At 40.4% G+C, this 19941-nt stretch overlaps 1 protein-coding gene across 2 annotated transcripts in view; it reads left to right on the top strand.

Annotated features, from left to right (window-relative positions):
* The window catches only part of LOC106092987 (acetyl-CoA carboxylase), a 44885-nt gene that overhangs the window by 20960 nt on the left and 3984 nt on the right, over window positions 1-19941 (top strand). For both annotated transcript variants that reach the window (XM_059369638.1, XM_013259949.2), the window contains 8 exons: window positions 13637-14003; window positions 14129-14417; window positions 14486-17319; window positions 17391-17662; window positions 17732-18656; window positions 18722-18892; window positions 18959-19652; window positions 19716-19909. In XM_059369638.1, coding sequence (XP_059225621.1) covers window positions 13637-14003; window positions 14129-14417; window positions 14486-17319; window positions 17391-17662; window positions 17732-18656; window positions 18722-18892; window positions 18959-19652; window positions 19716-19909 — 5746 coding nt within the window. The remainder of the gene's footprint in view (window positions 1-13636; window positions 14004-14128; window positions 14418-14485; window positions 17320-17390; window positions 17663-17731; window positions 18657-18721; window positions 18893-18958; window positions 19653-19715; window positions 19910-19941) is intronic.

Below are 19941 nucleotides of genomic sequence, written 5' to 3'. Positions count from 1 at the left end.
TTTATTCGGTACATCTTCTGAATCACCACTTCTCAATGGCTTGTACCATAATACATGGCTTATATTTTTAATACAGTTTTTATATATTTATACATTTTTTTTATATATTTTTTATGCATGTTATATATATATATTTGTATGCATTTTATATAATTTTTGTGAATTTTTTATAAATATATTTTTTTTTAATTTTTTTTTTGTAATTTGTTCAATTTATCGTGGAATGCCCCATACATAAATAACCATATATGCCCAAACGACCTTATAACAGTTTTATTTGTATTATTTTCATCGAAGCTATGAGAAAAAAGTTTTTATATATAATTGCAAAAGTATGACGTTTTATCGTCATTAATTGCATAGCGTTTGGTCTGACCAATAATCAGAAGGTCTTGTTAAGTTTGTTATTATATATTTTTTCTTTGAAGTTTAAGCAGGTTTAGTAGGTTAATTTACATTTGTGGTATTTTGGTAAGAAGAAATTCACGTTTTTTTTTTGTGAACAGGTATGGGCATCAACAGTGGGTTATTATGCCAAGTAGTCTGCCCATGGCGGCTATACTCGTATCATGGAGGCTTATAATAAAACAAAACACAAGGGAATCATTGTGAAATCATTGATGCCAATGATCATACAAATTGTTGCTCCTGAATTTGAATATAATAATTTAAAGTCTTGGTATATGCAACTTAATTTATTTTTTGTCTTTAAAAAATGCAAGTAAGTTGTTTACGTCTGGTTAGCCCACTATTCTTAGGTTTCATATTTCCTACTAGATTCAATGTCCAGTTCATTTTAATCTGTCTTATCTTGCTGCGAAGCATCTGACGTTTCACAAACCGTGTCTTACGTCAAATATGACTGTTTTGCAATGGATTTCGCAATATACCTTAGGTGCTGACATGACACAGCCATTAAAAGTATGCATCCCAAGACTTTTGTTAATCTTAAATTGATAACAAAAGATGCAAATACGTAATTTAATTTTACTTCAAAAATTATTACGTTTTTTTTATAAATATAGAAATCGTTTTTTAGATACCCCTTATCTACGGGTATAACCCTAGCTGTTATAAACCAAGCACAAATTTTCAATCACCATCCCAAATTTCAGAAAATCGGATTCAAATGTGACTTCAATGAACTCAAATCAGCAGATCAGTTTATATGACAGTTTATTTAAATATAGTCTGTTGACCGTATTCGGATCATATAGTTGGAAATAATTCTGGAACTTTTGAACGGATGGAGACCTTGGTCTGTCCAGAGACTGATCCATGGGGCTTGAAAATTGATCACCTCGAGTATGTCAAATTTTGTTCTGCTTGCCAAACAGTCATTTATGGATCGATCGGTTAGATTTGGTTTTTTTTGTTTAATATAGAGCTCAAAATTTTTATAAGACTAGCGTGATTACAACATACGGACACACAAACGTACAGACATGGTTAAATTGTCTTAAACATTGACGACGATCAAAAATATTTAAATGTTTTGTCGGGTCGGAGGTCCGACCAAACCCTTAAAATTTAAAGTAAATCCTAACAAATTTGGAGAAAAGGCTCAAAACGGCAACGCTGGTCATGACAGATGATTTCGCTCTCAGAGACTTATTATTGTGAGATCGAGAGCAACTGGGTTATATGCAGATAGGCTAGTGATTAGCCTTCAGTCAATCTGCATACGTGGTTCGTACATATTAAGACCACGTAAGCCGTCTCCCCTAGCACTGCTTGCTTGCTCCTCCTTCGTTGTGCTTTTCGAGTATTTAGTTTTTTCCATCATTTCCATTTTGGTACGACGAGTATAGGATAAATGTTGTTGTAACCACATTTTCATGCAAAGTTGGCGATCCTCGTAAAGCTCCTGTAGTTGAGCAAGCTCGTTCCGTTCCAAAGGACCGATCGCCGCGGGAACAGGTTGGCCATTGGTTACTAAAAGGCACCAATAACTCGCCTTGTCATATCGAGCATAATAGGTACTCAGTTTTTGTGCAAGAGCCGGTGCCACCCGATCACTCACTGAGACTCTTCGGAGCATTCCACTATCCGCAACCTATGGACACGCCCGGTAGCTCGCAGCTAAGCTTCTCGTGACAGCAATGAACACCATACAGATCGGACCTCGATGTTTCAGCCTGTGTGGTGCTCACAACTATCCCGTACCGGTTGTAACAGTGTGTATGTTGTACACTGAGGCCGCAGCCCTTGGCGACGAAGAACTCCATCGGGTCAATCCAGTACGTACAAACGGCTGCCACGGGATTTATAAGTGAATTGTGGTCCACTGCAGTACAGCCCCTTTCAATGCAGCAAGGCTTGGCAAAGTCGACTTTTACTTGCTGAATCTCACCAGTATCAACAAGGTTCCGTTCGAATATAGTCGGATAATTTCTGACTTCGGAGGGCACCATGGCGCAGAGGTTAACATGTCTGCCTATGACGCTGAACGCTTGGGTTCGAATCCTGGCAGGAACATCAGAAAATTTTTTAGCGGTGGTTCGTTCTCCCCTTCTAATGCTGGCGACATTTGAGAGTACTTTGCCATGTAAAAACTTCTCCCCAAAGAGGTGTCGCTCTGCGGCACTCGGACTCGGCTATAAAAGGAGGTCCCTAATCATTGAGCTTAGAATTGATTCGGACAGCACTCATTGTTTTGTGAAAAGTTTGCGCCAGTTCCTTAATGGAATGTTCATGGGGAAATTCGCATTTGCAATCTCTGACTACAAACATGAGAATATCAATGCTCACGTAGTCGCTACGGAGGAATTGTCCTAGGGTATCGCTTCCGCCTCTAGCCGGTTTTTGGAGACAGTCCCATGTGTCGGGAAAAAGACTCCTTGTTTCACTCCTGCCAGGAGGTAGCTTTTGGTCGTAAGATAACTGGGAAACCCCTTACAGTGAAAATATTCGCCCTTATTTCCCGTTGTCGAAAACGAAAATCGACAGCCGTCGCAGGCGAATTTCACATTTCGTGTTATTCTGTAACTTATTCGCCTTCGACAGTTTGATAATATTGTTGTTAATAAAAAAAAAATAATATAAAAGTAGGTTCCATACTCTTTAGACAAACATGCACGATATAATTTAGAAAGCAATTAACCTATATGTCGATCATTTTCGTCAAATTTGACAGTCGAATTCAACTTATGTGATATCAAAAATGTAAAGGAATTTTCGTCTTCGACAACCATAATACCATTTCGTAAAAATTTCGAAATGAACTATCGCCAACCGGAATTAAGGGGATTGTTACCCTCGGTAGAGGGTATACATATGGAAGGCATCAAATACTGCAAAACAACAAGACAGTTTCAATTTATATTAGAATTTTGCTCTTTGCACAATTGCTGACTTTTGACTAGTCAAATTTTTCCCTAAATGTGACCTTATATCTTTCCAAAAACAATACTATATTTATTTTGTGTGTAGAATTTTCCAAGGAAAATTCCTTCGGGTGGCAGATCCTTCAGTTCTCATAAAATAATTAAATTGTCTTTTGTCTCGTATGTTTTCAGTAGAATATGTATCTCAAAGAAAATGCATTGTACTATTTCCCTTTCATTTATTTTCTTTGACAAAGAGAAATTTCTTTGTAAAGGAAAACTTTTTCGCATATTCGCATGTGAATGCATACACATACATATGAACCATGCTCCTGCCTTCTAATCGACCCCTTTTCCACCATTTCAATTACAAAGACATTTTGCTACAATTTTCAATGTTTTTTAATTATATACAGCTGGTAAATGGATATTTAAAGGAATTTTAAACTGTAACAATACAATAGGAGGCATTTGGTCGAATTCATTTTCACTAAAACTGGGTACAAGTCCTTTGAAATATCATATGATTCAACGACTTTTTAAAATTTCAACCAGAAATATATTTTGCCTTGCCTTTGCCATTTGGAAATCATTGCACTGTATAACAAGGAAATTTTCTTTTAAATCAATGTCTGGGCCTTTTCATCTTAATCAGCTGTTAGTTATAAAAATAAATGCTAACTGGGTCATATGGTTCTTTTGTTTTCTCATTAGTTTACTTTCCATTAATTTTATTTTATCTTTATCGATAAATCAAAGTGCATAAAATGCATATCTATTGACAAAAAGAAAAACGGTATTAGTTTCATTCATAAAAGTTGAACACAAAATTAATCGTGAGATTTCTCTTTTATTGTTGTCTATTTCTTCGGTCGTTGTTTTGCTATCTGTTTTCGGCCCATTGCAACCAAAACCAAACTACATAGAAGACACGAAAACACTATCCCTCTGCCTCGTACAATGTCAAAGAAAATTTGAAATAAAACTAAAACATATGTATATAAGACGAGAAAAGTGTACAGTAGAGTGCCAATATATGGTGACACTTGAGACGATTTTCGACAAGATGATCGCTTTTTCATTAATGAGCCAACAATCCTAGTCATTTACATTTTTTATGATTTTTATACCCTCCACCATAGGATGGGGGTATACTAATTTCGTCATTTTGTTTGTAACTACTCGAAATATTCGTCTGAGACCCCATAAAGTATATATGTTCCTGATTGTCATGACATTTTATGTCGATCTAGCCATGTCCGTCCTTCGGTCCGTCTGTCTATTGAAAGCACGCTAACTTTCGAAGAAGTAAAGCTAGCCGCTTGAAATTTTGCACAACTACTTCTTATTAGTGGTCGATTGGGATTGTAAATGGGCTATATCGGTCCATGTTTTGATATATCTGCCATATAAACCGATCTTGAATCTTGACTTCTTGAGCCACTAGAGGCCGCAATTCTTATCCGATTGGAATGAAATTTTGCACGACGCGTTTTGTTATGATAGCCAACAACTGTGCCAAGTATGGTTCAAATCCGCCCATAAAATGATATAGCTGCCTTATAAACCGATCTTGGGTCTTGACTTCTTGAGTCACTAGAGGGCGCAATTCTCGTCCGATTTGACTGAAATTTTGCACGTAGTGTTTTGATACCACTTCCAACAACTATGCTAAGTACGGATAAAATCGGTTCATAACCTGATATAGCTGTCATATAAACCGATCTAGGGACTTGACTTCTTGAGCTTCTAGAGGGCGCAATTCCTATCCGATTTGGCTGAAATTTTACATGACGTATTCTATTATGACTTTCAACAACTGCGCCAAATAAAGTTCAAATCGGTTCATAACCAGAAACAGCTGCCATATAAACCGATCTGGGATCTTGACTTCTTGAGCCACTAGAGGACGCAATTTTTATCCGATTTGCCTAAACTTTTGTACGACGGATCCTCTCATGACCATAAACATACGTGTTTATTATGGTCTGAATTGGTCTATAGCCTGATGCAGCTCTCTCGATCTCTCTATTTCACTTCTTGAGTCCCCAAAAGGGCGCAACGCTTATTTGAATTGGCTGACATTTTACACAATTCTCCAACATATAATTTAATTGTGGTCCGAACCGGACTATATCTTGATATTGCTCTAATAGCAGAGCAAATATTTTCTTTTATCCTATTTAAGCCTAAGAAGAGATGCCGGGAAAGAACTTGACAAATGCGATCCATGGTGCAGGGTATATAAGATTCGGCCAGGCCGAACTTAGCACGCTTTTACTTGTTGATTTTTATAACGCATTTAGTAACGTTCGCTACGTATATTATCCGAGTTTGTTCTTTAATTTAAAATTCCGATATGCATTCCTATTACCAGTAAATGATATCACTAAACAAAATATCATTTGTTTGGAAAAAAAAAAACTTGATTTTAATTCAATTCTTTGGATTTTTATACCAACCATCATAGAATGGGGATGTATTTACTTCGTCATTCCTTTTGTAGCACTTCGACATATAGGTCTTAGATCCCATAAAGTACATATATTCTTGATCATAACGGCATTTTAAGTCGACCTAGCCATGTCCGAAAAAAGCTAGCCGTTCGAAAATTTTCACAAATAGTTCTTATTGATGTATGTTGGTTGGGTTTTTTTTTTTTTTGTTCTTATCTAAATTGTTGGAAATTGGTAATTTTTAACGTCTGTACCAAGTATGGTCCAAATCGACCTGTAACCCTATATAACTCCCATATAAACCAATCTCCCGATTTTACTTCTTGAGTACCTTCAGGATGAAACATTCATCGAAGAATACGAGGGTTGTCATTTATATTTCGGGATTGGACAACCCTTGTGTTGCAATCTGCCAACTGACAGCTCTATCGTAAAGCTTGACATTTTTGAGGTTATACGTGCTCAGAACGTGGATTAACTTAACAACAATGCATCGATTAACTTAATTAAATTTTTGGCGATGAAGCTCCATCTAGGACCAGTGTTTATCGATGGTATGATGAATTCAACAGAGGTCGTATTTCACTCCAAGACGAATTTTGTGAAGGTCGTCCAAAATCAATTGTTATTCCAAAAACCATTGATGCTACGCACTAACTGATATTGCAAGATCGTCATGTGACCTATCGTGAGATTGGGCATTAGTGGGACCAGCATACATTTAAAATTGCATGAACATTTGACCATCAAAAAATTTGTTCGCGTTAGATGCCACACAATTTGTCAATCGCTCAAACAAAGACTCGTGTCGACTGGTCAAAAGAAATGTTCCAAAAATACGATCGCGGTACTTCGAAACACGTCTATGACATCGTGACAGGTGATGAATAGTGGATTTACGCGTATGAGGCCGAAAGTTAACAGCAGTCGACTGTATATGTGTTTCAAGGTGAGCCAACTCCAACAGAAGTTGCTTGCGCACGAAGCACTTCCAAGCAAATGATCACCTGTTTTTTTTTCAGAAAAACTGGCCATGTCGCAATCGTACCACTAGAACAACGCAGAACAGTCAATTCTGAGTGGCACACAACCATTTGTTTGCCAATTGTCTTCCAAGAAATCAGGAAAACCAACCGCCGAAAACGGATCACTCTTCACCATGGCAATGCGAGCTCTCACACATCGGCTCAAACAACTGCATTTTTGAGCACTCAAAATATCGATTGGATGAGTCATCCGCTGTATAGCACCGAATGACTTCTTATTCCCGTACGTAAAAAATAAAATTAGAGGACAACGTTTTTCGCCATCTGAAGCAGCGGTTGATGCATTCAGAATGCATGTTTCAGAGATACCTCAATCAGAGTGGCAGAAGTACTTCGACAATTGGTTCTATCACATGCAAAAGTGTATAGATCTTAACGGGAAATATTTTGAAAAACAATAAAGCCATTTCTTGTTATGACCTCCCATTACCCTCTTTTAGTTTCCGGCTATAAAGATAAACTATATAAAGAACTTGACAAATGCGATACATTGTATATGAAGAGGATTCGCCTGCCAAGCTTAACACGCTTTTACTTGGTATACCCTCCATCATGGGATGGGGGTATACTAATTTGGTCATTCCGTTTGTAACACATCGAAATTTATGGACAAATTTAAGGACAGTAAACAGGCCATTAGGGCAATAACAACCAGGACTGTAAGATCACGAGCAGTCTTCGAATATAAGAAGGATATGAATGCCTTCTCTGGGGTTGGCACGATCCGCATCGTTTGGGTGCCGGGCCACAGCGGAGTAACTGAGAATTAGAAAGCAGACGATTTGGCAGTGAAGGCCACAGAACTGCGGTCAATTATTTTGGTTAACCCGAAGCCTTTCGGATCGACGCAGTCCGAGTTAATGGCGTTGGCGACGAATGCTTCATAAATTTGTTCATATATATATTAAGTAGGTTCGTATACTCAAAAATGTGTGCAAATTTTTAAAACCAGCTGTTTGCTTTAAATAAATACCAAAAGAGTGTAAAGGCTGTTCTTTCGTTCCTGCAAAATTAGCGAACAGACCTATTATTTTGAAGAAACCGTTTATTTGTAGAGCCCACTCGCAAATAAAATTCGTTCAAGGTAGCAATTAACAAGACCTGTTACCGTTCAACTGTTCTACCTGTCGTAAGCAATATGTCTCTGTTACTTTACTACATGATGGAACGTTATTCAGAACGCCTGCTTCTGACTGCTTCCCTCTAACGCAGCATGACAAAGGTTCATGCCTCAAAAATTACATTTTATTCAAATCTGCTTGAGCCTTTAATTTGAAGATCAATTTCCTGACCTGAAAGGAAGTTTCGAATACCTCATATCTCCTGCTCAAAGAACAATTTCCATTTTAGATGGATTGGCGCTTATCTCATTGCTTGGCACATATTACCGTAGTGCGTAGAACTACCACTAAGCATACTCAATCATTATCAATAGACTATGTCATACCAAAATATATAGACAACATACCCATGCTTCATGTGAGACATTTTGGAAAAAAATCTATTTTTGTGTCAATGCTACAAGAGGAGCATCCATTTTATTGGTGGCACTCTAATCTACACATATGATTTTGTTTTGGTAGTTTGTTTCTATTCCGCATTTTTGTATTTTCGCCAAGTTGTTTTTCTAATAAGTATCGTAAACGATTAGGTCAATTACTACTCAATTACGAACAATTATCACATAAACTTATGAAGGATATCTATACTTCAATTGAATTTACTAAAAAAATAACTCATAGATAGTTTTGTAGTATGAACATAAAATCGAATTGTCTACGTCGCGTATTTTCTTTTCGATATTTTAGCGTAAAAAGGTATGATGCGTCGCCGGCATGCCGTCTACAGAACCGATTTATAATCTAAAAGAAATGAGTAAAAGAAAAATGCTTATTCTTCTGTGAAACTTATTTAATTTATACAAGACAATTATTTCAATTACTAAGAAACACTGTGTTTTGTGTTATTTATAAACCAATCGACTTTGGTTTTAATGGTTATGGTGTTGAATGACGGCATGTTTTATCTGGTATGATATTACGCCATGTAATGTGATAATAATACAAAAAGTTTAATGTAAATGTGTATTAGACACCGGCTATTTAAATTGTCAATCCCAGGAGCTTCAGTGAACATGCGGATCATATCTACGTATAGGTAGGGGTAAATTAAGTATACTACATGTATGTATCTCAACAGGAGCAAACTTCTCACATATTAATGAGTGCAGTCCGATTCAAGTTTAAGCTCAATGATAAGGGGCCTCCTTTTTATAGCCGAGTCCGAACGGCGTGCCGCAGTGCGACACCTCTTTGGAGGGAAGTTTTACATGGCATAGTACCTCACAAATGTTGCCAGCATTAACCGCTGAACATATTTTCTGATGGTCTCGCCAGGATTCGAACCCAGGCATTCATAGGCGGACATGTTTATCTCTGCGCCACGGTGGCCCTGTTCCTTAGTGGAATGTTCATGGGCAAAATTTGCATTACATGAATCTCAAACGCTCATGAATAACGGAATGTCGGTTTGTATGAGGTGTATATCTCTAAATCGTCCAACGTAGGTCTTATATGGTGTTGGTGACAACGCATAGTAGAGACTCTTTATGCAGCAGAATAACTCACAAATGTTGCTAGCATTATAAGTGAGGGAATAAGAACCGCAGAATTTGTTGTTGTTGCTGTAGCAGTTTGTTGTGTTCTATCTTTCGTCTGCTTGATTCAGTTGAGTCTCAAGGCCCAGGAACCCTGCGATCAAGATGGGGTGCGTCCACAGGGATCTGGATCTGAGTCGAGTGGGTCTGGCTGGACAGTTAAGCAGGTGACGTGTATCATACAATCCCTGGTTACAATCGGGACATACATCTTGCACGTCGGCATCAATCCTTGCTCTGTTGGAGTTGAGTTGGCTGCATCTGCCGAAACGTAATTGAGCCAGAACCACTCTGGTTCGCCGTGGGAGGTCAATTTCTTAAGGTGCAATGGGAGGCGGTAGCCATTAACCGCATCTGCTACCATGTCTGCATGAATGTTGTCTAGACCTGCTTGATATGCCGCTTGATCTAGAGGTTCTCTCTTGTAGCGCTGAACCTCTCGCTCTAAATCATGTAGATCTACCTTAAGGCTTCTGGACGGTGGATATCTATCCACAAGATGATGATTTGGATGGTCTCTGCGATAAAAGCCCAAAAGGCATTGCTTAGACAGCATGTAGTTATGTCTTCGCACTGGCAGGATCTTTGTCTCCTGATGGAGGTGGTCCACATGAGAACTGAGGACACAGCCCGTCGGTTCCTCAGTTCGGAGGTAGGCATTCTGACAGATCTGAATATTCCACTGTGTGTCACAAAGTTGACGAGACCATACTGGCGCTGCATAACTTACCACAGACCGGGCAATTGCTTTGTACGTGGTCAACAAGGTTTATTTGTCTGCAAACCAAATTGCTGTGGCATGTGGGGAGAATGCGAATGTGACGCCAAGTATTTTGAGACACTTGATGGTCGGAATCATTTTTACATCGACGATCACAGTCAGCTCAGTATTCACCTCACGCGTATTTGTAGTGAACTGAATGTGGCTGAAGATTTGGTGGCAGATATCTTCAGATTTCTTGCAGCGAAATATGAGGCAAGCTCATTGAGGTAGACGTTCAACCTATCGCAAATGTCAACAATGGGTGGGGGGCCTGATGCCAAGATCGTACAATCGTCCGTATATGATACGATCTCTATGCCGCCTGGAGGGGGTGGAATAGAGGATAGGTAGAGATTAAACAGTGCCGGAGATATCACCCCACCTTGGGGAACTCCCTGTTTCACTCTGCGGTGCTTCGACTTATTATCCCTAAATTCCACAAATAACTGGCGACCACACATTATTTTGTTTCTGTGTTATTGCCAGGATTCGAACCCATGCGTCCTAGTCGCACATGCTAACCTTTGCACCACGATGGCCTGACAATAATAACAAACTAAAATGTTTGTTTAGACAAATGGCCATTATTGAATGTATTGAAACTTGAAAATCATTTTATATAGTCATATTTTTTATAAAAATGTCTTTTGAGACAGTCGAATAGTAGAAGTGTAAAGAATGCTAAAATTCATTTAGAAGTTAAAAAATTTAACATTATTTCAAATTTCTGCCTCTACCAACAACTGAAAATGTTTGTATTGCAAATTACATGAGAATTCATTAAATGACTTGGCGATTTTTGGAGGGTTTCAATAGCTGTGGCTCGAGATAAGGTGTTGGTAGATAAATAAACATGTCTAAACGGGTATTTTGTTACTTAAACAAGGCCTTTTTCCAAGTAGCGCCAGAACATGGCAAGCAATTCATCATGTTTTAGATAGCTTGATATGACCACTTTTTGCCTTGACTATTGCTCAAAGTCATTCAAAAAAACGAACTGTAAGTTTGTAATCTGCTATTTTGGTCCGTACAGAGGGGTATTTTTAGTCAATACTTAGCACTCTAAAATGGCCCAAATAGAAAAGTTTATCGGATTGGCATCAGACAGCCACTGTGTGGAAGAAATGAAGTGAGGAACATGATTTTTTTTAGCTTTATGTGACCGTGCCGAGTCTGGTTGGTACGTTCATGGTCTACAACCGAATGTTTTTCCATACCCATTGGTCCAAAGCTGCTTTCCAATTTGTTTTCCCGATTGTAAGCCGCATTTAATTTGACCACAGGCTCGATGAAACGATTGGAGAGCGGCCATCGGCAGTAACGGCTGCCCATACCATCACTTAAGACGAAAAATTATTTCGATTGGCCGTTCTAGTACGTGCTGATCAAATCTTTTGCTCTTTCAAGCCAAACTTTTTTTTTGTAGCTCGTTATTCAATGTATGTTGCATCCTTTCACGACATATATTCAGAACTTGTGCTATTTGGTTACCACTACGACCTTAAATTCGAGCCTTCACCACGCTGCCATTATCATTTTAAAGATTTTTGGTACGATACACAAACATTTTTTCGCTTGAGGTATATTAGTTCGCCAACAATAACCGATTGTGACTTTCCATTCAAATATAACGCAATCACACTATTAAGCTTGGCTTGTAAACAATGTAATGAGATGTCAATAAAAAATAGCATGTAGTTATGTTGTTGTTGTGGTTCTAGCAGTGGTGTGTAAACTGAGGCAGCAACGCTTGCCGTTGAAGGACTCCGTCGGGTCAATTCGGTGCGTACAACCTACTTTGGCAAAATTTTCATTAGTCATTCCAGTTTCACCTTTATGAGCTCGAAGCGATGCGCAAAGAGACATATATGATCCGCGTACTTGATGTCTCCGAGGAAGTCTTCAGTACTCCAGCGTTTGCCATAGGGTGCCTCAGCATTGGTTGCTTCTAAGACAGAGTCTAATAAAATTAAAAATAGCGTCGGTGACCTGCTTCACTCCTGGGTACTGAAAGGTTGGCTCTCTTTTCCATTGAAACGGACTGAAACTTCAGTATTCATACAGCTCCCTAACTAGTATCACGATTTTTTCAGGGATGATATCAGTTACCGCACCGATTTTACATAAGTGATAGTCCCCTCAGTAATAGTCTCGTCTTCTCACAATATGGAACTCCCCATAGGATTCTCGCCGTCCTACCGACCTTTCGCTTTTTCACAGAATTACATGCGCATTCGACGACCTCACTCTTTACTCGGACTGCGTCGACCCGAAAGGCTTCGGGTTAACCATGTTTGTTGACGGCAGTCCTCTGGCCTTCACTGCCAAAACGTCTGCTTTTTCATTCCGCCTTACTCCGCTATGGCCCTGCACCCAAACGATGCGAATCGTGCCATTCTCAGAGAAGGCGTTAATCTCCTTAATACACTCAAAGGCTGTTTGTGACCTTACCGTCCTGGTTGTTGTTTACTGTCGCTCAAGATGTTCATACTCGACGTCTTCGCGTTAACACCACACCACCACTCGCATTCCGTGATCGCCCGAATCTCCGCCTGGAGGACCGTATTTGACCAAGCAGTCTAAAACAGATATCAGTCCCTGGGTTCTCAATGTAGACCCACTCTGTCGTCTAGCTTTGATCCATCTGTGTAACATGATCTTTCAGACGGCAATACTAGGGTTCGAGGAATGTTCTGTTAAAAGCGCGGTTGCGAAGGATCCCACAAACTTAGCAAATATAATACAAATTGATCAGTGACACCAAAAAGTATATACATTCTTGATCGTCTTGACATTTTGAGTCCGTCCATTTATCGAAATCACGCGTTCGAACTAATGGACGAAGGCACTTGTGGATTGTTGTTGTTGTAGCAGTGTGTTGTGTTCTATATTTCGTCTGCTTGATTCTGCTGAATATCCAGATCCAGGACCTCTCCAACTAAGTTGTGGTGCGTCCAGAGAGATCTGGGCTTAGTCGTTGGGGATTCCAAATGGGTCATATCAGGCACACGTATTCTTGTTCTCTTTTTTCAGTTGTTGTTAAGACAGCAACGAATCATTATGTGCACAGGTGTATACCTCGTTTTTATGGTTCCATTTTAAAAACAATGACATGATTTAACGCTTGGAAGTTATAGCAAAGTATATAATTTATGTTTAGTTTAGTTTTGCAAAACATCAACAATTCGGTTAAAAAAATGAATTTTTACTCATTGAGAGAATTAAAAATACTTAAAAAGAGAATCTCACATACACACTCAAATGTTCTGTGTGTACATCGCCGATGGCAAACTGTTCCGTTATGCTATTAATGTTTCGATGTTATATTTTATGTACGTGTATGTGTATGTGTAATTTTTTTAATTTTTCTCTTTGTTTTTTTGTTACAGGCCGAGTATGTCTCGGGGCACCGGACTCGGTCAGGATCGATTTCAGGATCGTGATTTTCACATTGCCACACCCGAAGAGTTTGTCAAAAAGTTCGGTGGCACTCGGGTCATCAATCGCATTCTTATTGCCAACAATGGCATAGCAGCTGTCAAGTGTATGCGTTCCGTGAGACGTTGGGCCTATGAAATGTTTAAAAATGAACGTGCCATACGGTTTGTTGTTATGGTTACACCGGAAGATCTAAAGGCCAATGCAGAGTATATCAAAATGGCTGATCATTACGTCCCTGTTCCGGGAGGTTCAAATAACAACAATTACGCCAATGTTGAATTGATTGTTGACATTGCTTTACGTACTCAAGTGCAGGTGAGTATTTGCTAATTAATAAGCATTATTATTTACTTGTTTACCATGGAGGTGGTGAAATTGTTGTGTTTGTAGTTTTATGACATCACATTGCAAAAAAAATTTCTTTTTTTATTTGCTTCTAGGCCGTTTGGGCAGGTTGGGGTCATGCTTCGGAAAATCCAAAGCTACCCGAATTGTTGCATAAAGAAAATCTTGTCTTTTTGGGTCCCCCCGAGAGAGCAATGTGGGCTTTGGGCGATAAGGTGGCTTCTTCTATTGTGGCCCAAACAGCAGACATTCCAACCCTACCTTGGTCTGGTTCAGAGCTGAAGGCTCATTATAGCGGAAAGAAAATTAAAATTTCCAGCGAACTCTTCAATCGAGGCTGTGTTAGCAATGTGGAACAAGGCTTGGCAGCTGTTAATAAAATTGGCAAGTGGTCTCGGAACTATGGAACATAGAATGGCGAACTTAGTTTTTTTTTTTACATCCATTTATAGGCTTCCCAGTGATGATTAAGGCTTCTGAAGGAGGTGGCGGTAAAGGTATCCGCCGTGTGGATACTGCCGAAGAATTTCCTGCCCTCTTCCGCCAAGTTCAAGCCGAAGTTCCTGGTTCTCCCATATTTGTTATGAAGTTGGCTCGTGGTGCCCGCCATTTGGAAGTTCAACTTTTGGCTGATCAATATGGCAATGCCATAAGTCTTTTCGGTCGTGATTGTTCCATCCAACGTCGTCATCAAAAAATCATTGAAGAAGCACCCGCCATTGTGGCTCATCCAGAGGTTTTCGAAGATATGGAAAAAGCTGCTGTGCGTTTAGCTAAAATGGTGGGATATGTCAGCGCCGGTACAGTGGAGTATCTCTACGATTCTGAAGGAAGATACTTCTTCTTGGAATTGAATCCTCGTCTACAGGTAGAGCATCCTTGTACAGAAATGGTGGCAGATGTAAATCTTCCCGCCTGTCAATTGCAAATTGGAATGGGCATACCTCTATATCGTTTGAAAGATATACGTTTGCTCTATGGCGAATCACCTTGGGGAACCTCCATAATTGATTTCGAGAATCCACCAAATAAACCTCGCCCCTCCGGTCATGTCATTGCTGCCCGTATTACATCCGAAAATCCCGATGAAGGTTTTAAACCCAGTTCGGGTACGGTGCAGGAACTGAATTTCCGTTCAAGCAAAAATGTTTGGGGCTACTTCAGTGTGGCCGCCTCTGGTGGCCTTCACGAATTTGCAGATTCGCAATTCGGTCATTGTTTTTCGTGGGGTGAAAACCGTCAACAAGCTCGAGAAAATCTGGTGATTGCTCTTAAAGAGCTTTCGATTCGTGGTGATTTCCGTACAACGGTAGAATATTTGATTACACTATTGGAAACCAACAGCTTTTTGGACAACACCATCGATACAGCATGGTTAGATGCTCTTATCGCTGAGCGAGTACAATCGGAAAAACCCGACATCTTGTTGGGAGTCATGTGTGGTTCCCTACATATTGCCGATAGACACATTAGTGATGCCTTCAACAGTTTCCAGACTTCATTGGAGAAAGGTCAAATTCAAGCAGCCAACACATTGACCAATGTCATGGACGTTGAGCTTATTAATGGAGGACTTCGTTACAAGGTCCAGGCTGCCAAGAGTGGTTCCAATACATATTTCCTTTTGATGAACAATTCATTCAAGGAGCTGGAAGTACATCGTCTTTCCGATGGTGGTTTATTGCTGTCCTTTGATGGGGCTTCATATACCACCTACATGAAGGAGGAAGTCGATCGCTATCGCATTGTCATTGGAAATCAAACTTGTGTTTTCGATAAAGAAAATGATCCCTCATTACTACGCAGTCCTTCTGCTGGTAAGCTAGTAACTCTCTTGGTAGAAGATGGAGCCCATGTGAACAAGGGTCAAGCCTATGCCGAAATCGAGGTAATGAAAATGGTGATGACCTTGACATCTCAGGAGGCTGGTACAGTGTCGTTTGTCAGAAGACCCGGTGCGGTTTTGGATGCCGGTTCCCTCTTAGGTCATTTGGAGTTAGATGATCCCTCTTTGGTGACCAAAGCTCAGCCTTATAAAGGACAGTTCCCGCAACCTGAAAATCCTCCAGTTCCAGAGAAACTCAATCGCGTACACAACACATATAAAACAATTTTGGAAAACACTCTCTCTGGTTATTGTTTGCCAGAGCCTTACAACGCCCAACGTTTGCGTGACGTTATTGAGAAGTTTATGCAGAGTTTGCGAGATCCCTCACTGCCTCTTTTGGAATTGCAAGAAGTTATTGCCTCAATCTCGGGCAGAATTCCCATATCGGTGGAAAAGAAAATTCGTAAGCTCATGACCTTGTATGAGCGCAATATAACCAGTGTTTTGGCTCAATTCCCCTCGCAACAGATTGCCAGTGTAATCGATTTCCATGCAGCCACCTTGCAAAAGCGAGCGGATCGTGATCATTTCTTCCTCACCACTCAAGGCATCGTCCAATTGGTTCAACGCTATAGAAACGGTATTCGTGGTCGTATGAAGGCTGCTGTACATGAGTTGTTGCGTCAATACTACGATGTGGAGTCCCAGTTCCAACATGGTCACTACGACAAATGTGTGGGCTTAGTGAGGGAACGAAACAAGGATGATATGTTGACGGTGGTGAACACCATTTTCTCACATTCCCAAGTGGCAAAGAAGAATCTTCTTGTTACCCTTTTGATTGATCATTTATGGTCCAATGAGCCTGGTCTAACTGACGAATTGGCCAACACTCTCAACGAGTTGACTTCCCTTAACCGTGCTGAACATTCGCGTGTGGCACTACGTGCTCGCCAAGTTTTAATTGCAGCCCATCAACCTGCCTATGAGCTGAGACACAATCAAATGGAATCTATATTCCTTTCAGCCGTCGATATGTATGGCCATGATTTCCATCCAGAAAACTTGCAGCGTCTGATTCTTTCCGAGACATCTATTTTCGACATTTTGCATGATTTCTTCTACCACTCCAATCGTGCTGTCTGCAATGCTGCTTTGGAGGTTTATGTGAGGAGAGCTTACACATCATACGAGTTGACATGTTTGCAGCATTTGGAGTTGTCTGCAGGCCTGCCTCTAGTTCATTTCCAATTCCTGCTGCCTTCGGCACATCCCAATCGTCTGTATTCGCGTGTGTCGCACGATGGTGGCGAAGGCGGTCCCGAGGCTGTTAGTACTTCCTTTGTACGCACAGGCTGTATGTCGGCCTTCGATTCGTTTGAACATTTCGAAATGTATTCGGATGAAATTTTGGATCTGCTTGAAGATTTGGCTTCGCCAGCTTTGGTGAATGCAAAGGTGGGGTTTCAACACACTCTTGTGTATATGGTAGTCGTTAGTTGGTAATAAATTTAATACTTATACTTTAGGTTCTAGAGGCTGTGGACGCCGTAGATTCCCTATCCGATGGTCGTTTGAGCACTTCAATTAATGTGTCTCTATCAGATCCTGTAACTCGTGCCAATGCTGCTGAGGAGGCCAAATCGACGGAACCCATACACATTGTCAGTGTGGCTGTACGTGAAACTGGAGATATGGATGATGTACACATGGCACAGATTTTCGGAAATTATTGCAAAACACATCGCGAAGAATTGCTGCAGAGACGTGTTAGGCGCATTACATTTGCCGCCTTGAAGAAGTAAGCGAATCTTTACATTCCCAGAGTATGGCATTTTATTAAACATATCTTATTCTTTTCTCATGACAGGCGCCAGTTCCCCAAGTTCTTTACTTTCCGTTCCCGCGATAATTTCGAGGAAGATCGCATCTATCGTCATTTGGAGCCAGCCTGCGCCTTCCAATTGGAGTTGAATCGCATGAAAACCTATGATCTCGAGGCTTTGCCAACTGCTAATCAAAAAATGCATTTATATTTGGGTAGAGCTAAAGTTTCCCAGGGCCAAGAAGTCACCGATTATCGTTTCTTCATACGTTCCATTATACGCCATTCCGATTTGATTACGAAGGAGGCATCTTTTGAGTATTTGCAAAATGAGGGCGAGCGCGTGTTGTTGGAGGCCATGGATGAATTGGAAGTAGCATTCTCACATCCTCATGCGAAACGCACCGATTGCAATCATATTTTCTTGAATTTTGTACCCACTGTTATTATGGATCCGGCCAAGATAGAAGAATCTGTGACGAAAATGATAATGCGCTATGGTCCCAGATTATGGAAGTTGCGTGTTTTGCAAGCCGAATTAAAGATGTTGATCCGTCAATCACCTCAGGCACCAACTCAGGCAGTACGCTTATGCATAGCCAATGACTCGGGCTATTTCTTGGACATTTCCATGTATACAGAACAAACTGATCCCGTAACCGGTATAATTAAATTCAAAGCCTATGGCGAGAAGCTGGGTTCCCTCCACGGCTTGCCCATTTCAACGCCTTACATGACCAAAGATTTTCTGCAACAAAAACGCTTTCAAGCTCAAAGTAATGGCACCACCTATGTCTACGACATTCCCGATATGTTCCGTCAAATGACTGAGCGTCATTGGAAAGAATTCTCCAAGGCACGCCCTACAGTTGATATTCGTATACCTGAAAAGATTTTAATTGAATGTGTGGAGTTGGTGTTGGAGGGAGATAATATGGTGGAAATGAAACGTTTACCGGGAGAGAATACCGTATGTCTACAACAGTTTCCAAGGCTAAATGAAATCAATTTTTTAAAATTTGTATCTTGTTACAGTGTGGCATGGTGGCTTGGCGTATCGTTTTAGCCACTCCTGAATATCCAGAGGGACGAGAAATGATTGTCATCGCCAACGACTTGACTTATTTGATTGGCTCATTTGGCATCCAAGAAGACGTAGTCTTCCACAAGGCCTCACAATTGGCAAGAGAACGAAAAGTTCCTAGGGTGAGTAAGAAGGAGAAAACTATTTCAGCACGGGTGCATGTTTTCTAATAAAATTTGCTTTTACAGATTTACATTTCTGTGAACAGTGGAGCACGTATTGGTTTGGCCGAAGAAGTGAAATCTATGTTCCGCGTAGCTTGGGAAGACCCTGAAGAACCAGATAAGGGTTTCAAATACCTGTATTTGACCACTGAGGACTACAGCAAGGTGGCACACTTAAATTCCGTGCGGGCCATTCTCATTGAAGACGAAGGAGAGCCCAGATACAAAATCACAGATATCATTGGCAAAGACGATGGTTTGGGAGTTGAAAATTTACGCTATGCTGGTTTGATTGCCGGCGAAACATCACAGGCTTACGATGAAATTGTCACCATTTCCATGGTAACATGCCGTACAATTGGCATTGGCTCATACTTGGTGCGTTTGGGCCAACGTGTTATACAAATCGATAATTCCCACATTATTCTAACGGGTTATGCCGCTTTGAATAAACTGTTGGGTCGTAAAGTGTACGCTTCCAATAACCAATTGGGTGGTGTTCAGATCATGTACAACAATGGTGTTTCACATAAAACCGAAAGTTTAGACTTGGACGGTGTTTACACCATTTTGGATTGGTTATCCTACATGCCCGCCTATACTGGCTGTGATTTGCCTATTGTCATACCCAATGATCGCATTACAAGGCCTGTTGATTTTATGCCCACCAAATCGCCCTACGATCCGCGTTGCATGTTAGCAGGCAGAGTTAATCCTGGTAAGAAATAAATTTCAATTAATTCGGCAGAGAAAAGTTTTAATTTGGATTTTTTTGCTTCAGCTAACTCTAACGAATGGGAAAATGGTTTCTTCGATCGCGATTCTTGGAGTGAAATCATGGCACCCTGGGCCAAGACTGTTGTTACAGGTCGTGCTCGTTTGGGAGGCATTCCAGTCGGTGTAATTGCTGTTGAAACTCGAACGGTGGAGGTGGAAATGCCTGCTGATCCTGCCAATTTAGACTCCGAAGCCAAGGTATTTTTTCGATTTGAAGAGCATTTGCATTG

The sequence above is a fragment of the Stomoxys calcitrans genome, chromosome 5, assembly GCF_963082655.1.
Source record: "Stomoxys calcitrans chromosome 5, idStoCalc2.1, whole genome shotgun sequence".
NCBI lineage: Eukaryota > Metazoa > Arthropoda > Insecta > Diptera > Muscidae > Stomoxys > Stomoxys calcitrans.
Note: the sequence above shows the minus strand (reverse complement) of the source record. Positions and strands in the feature narration are given on the sequence as shown.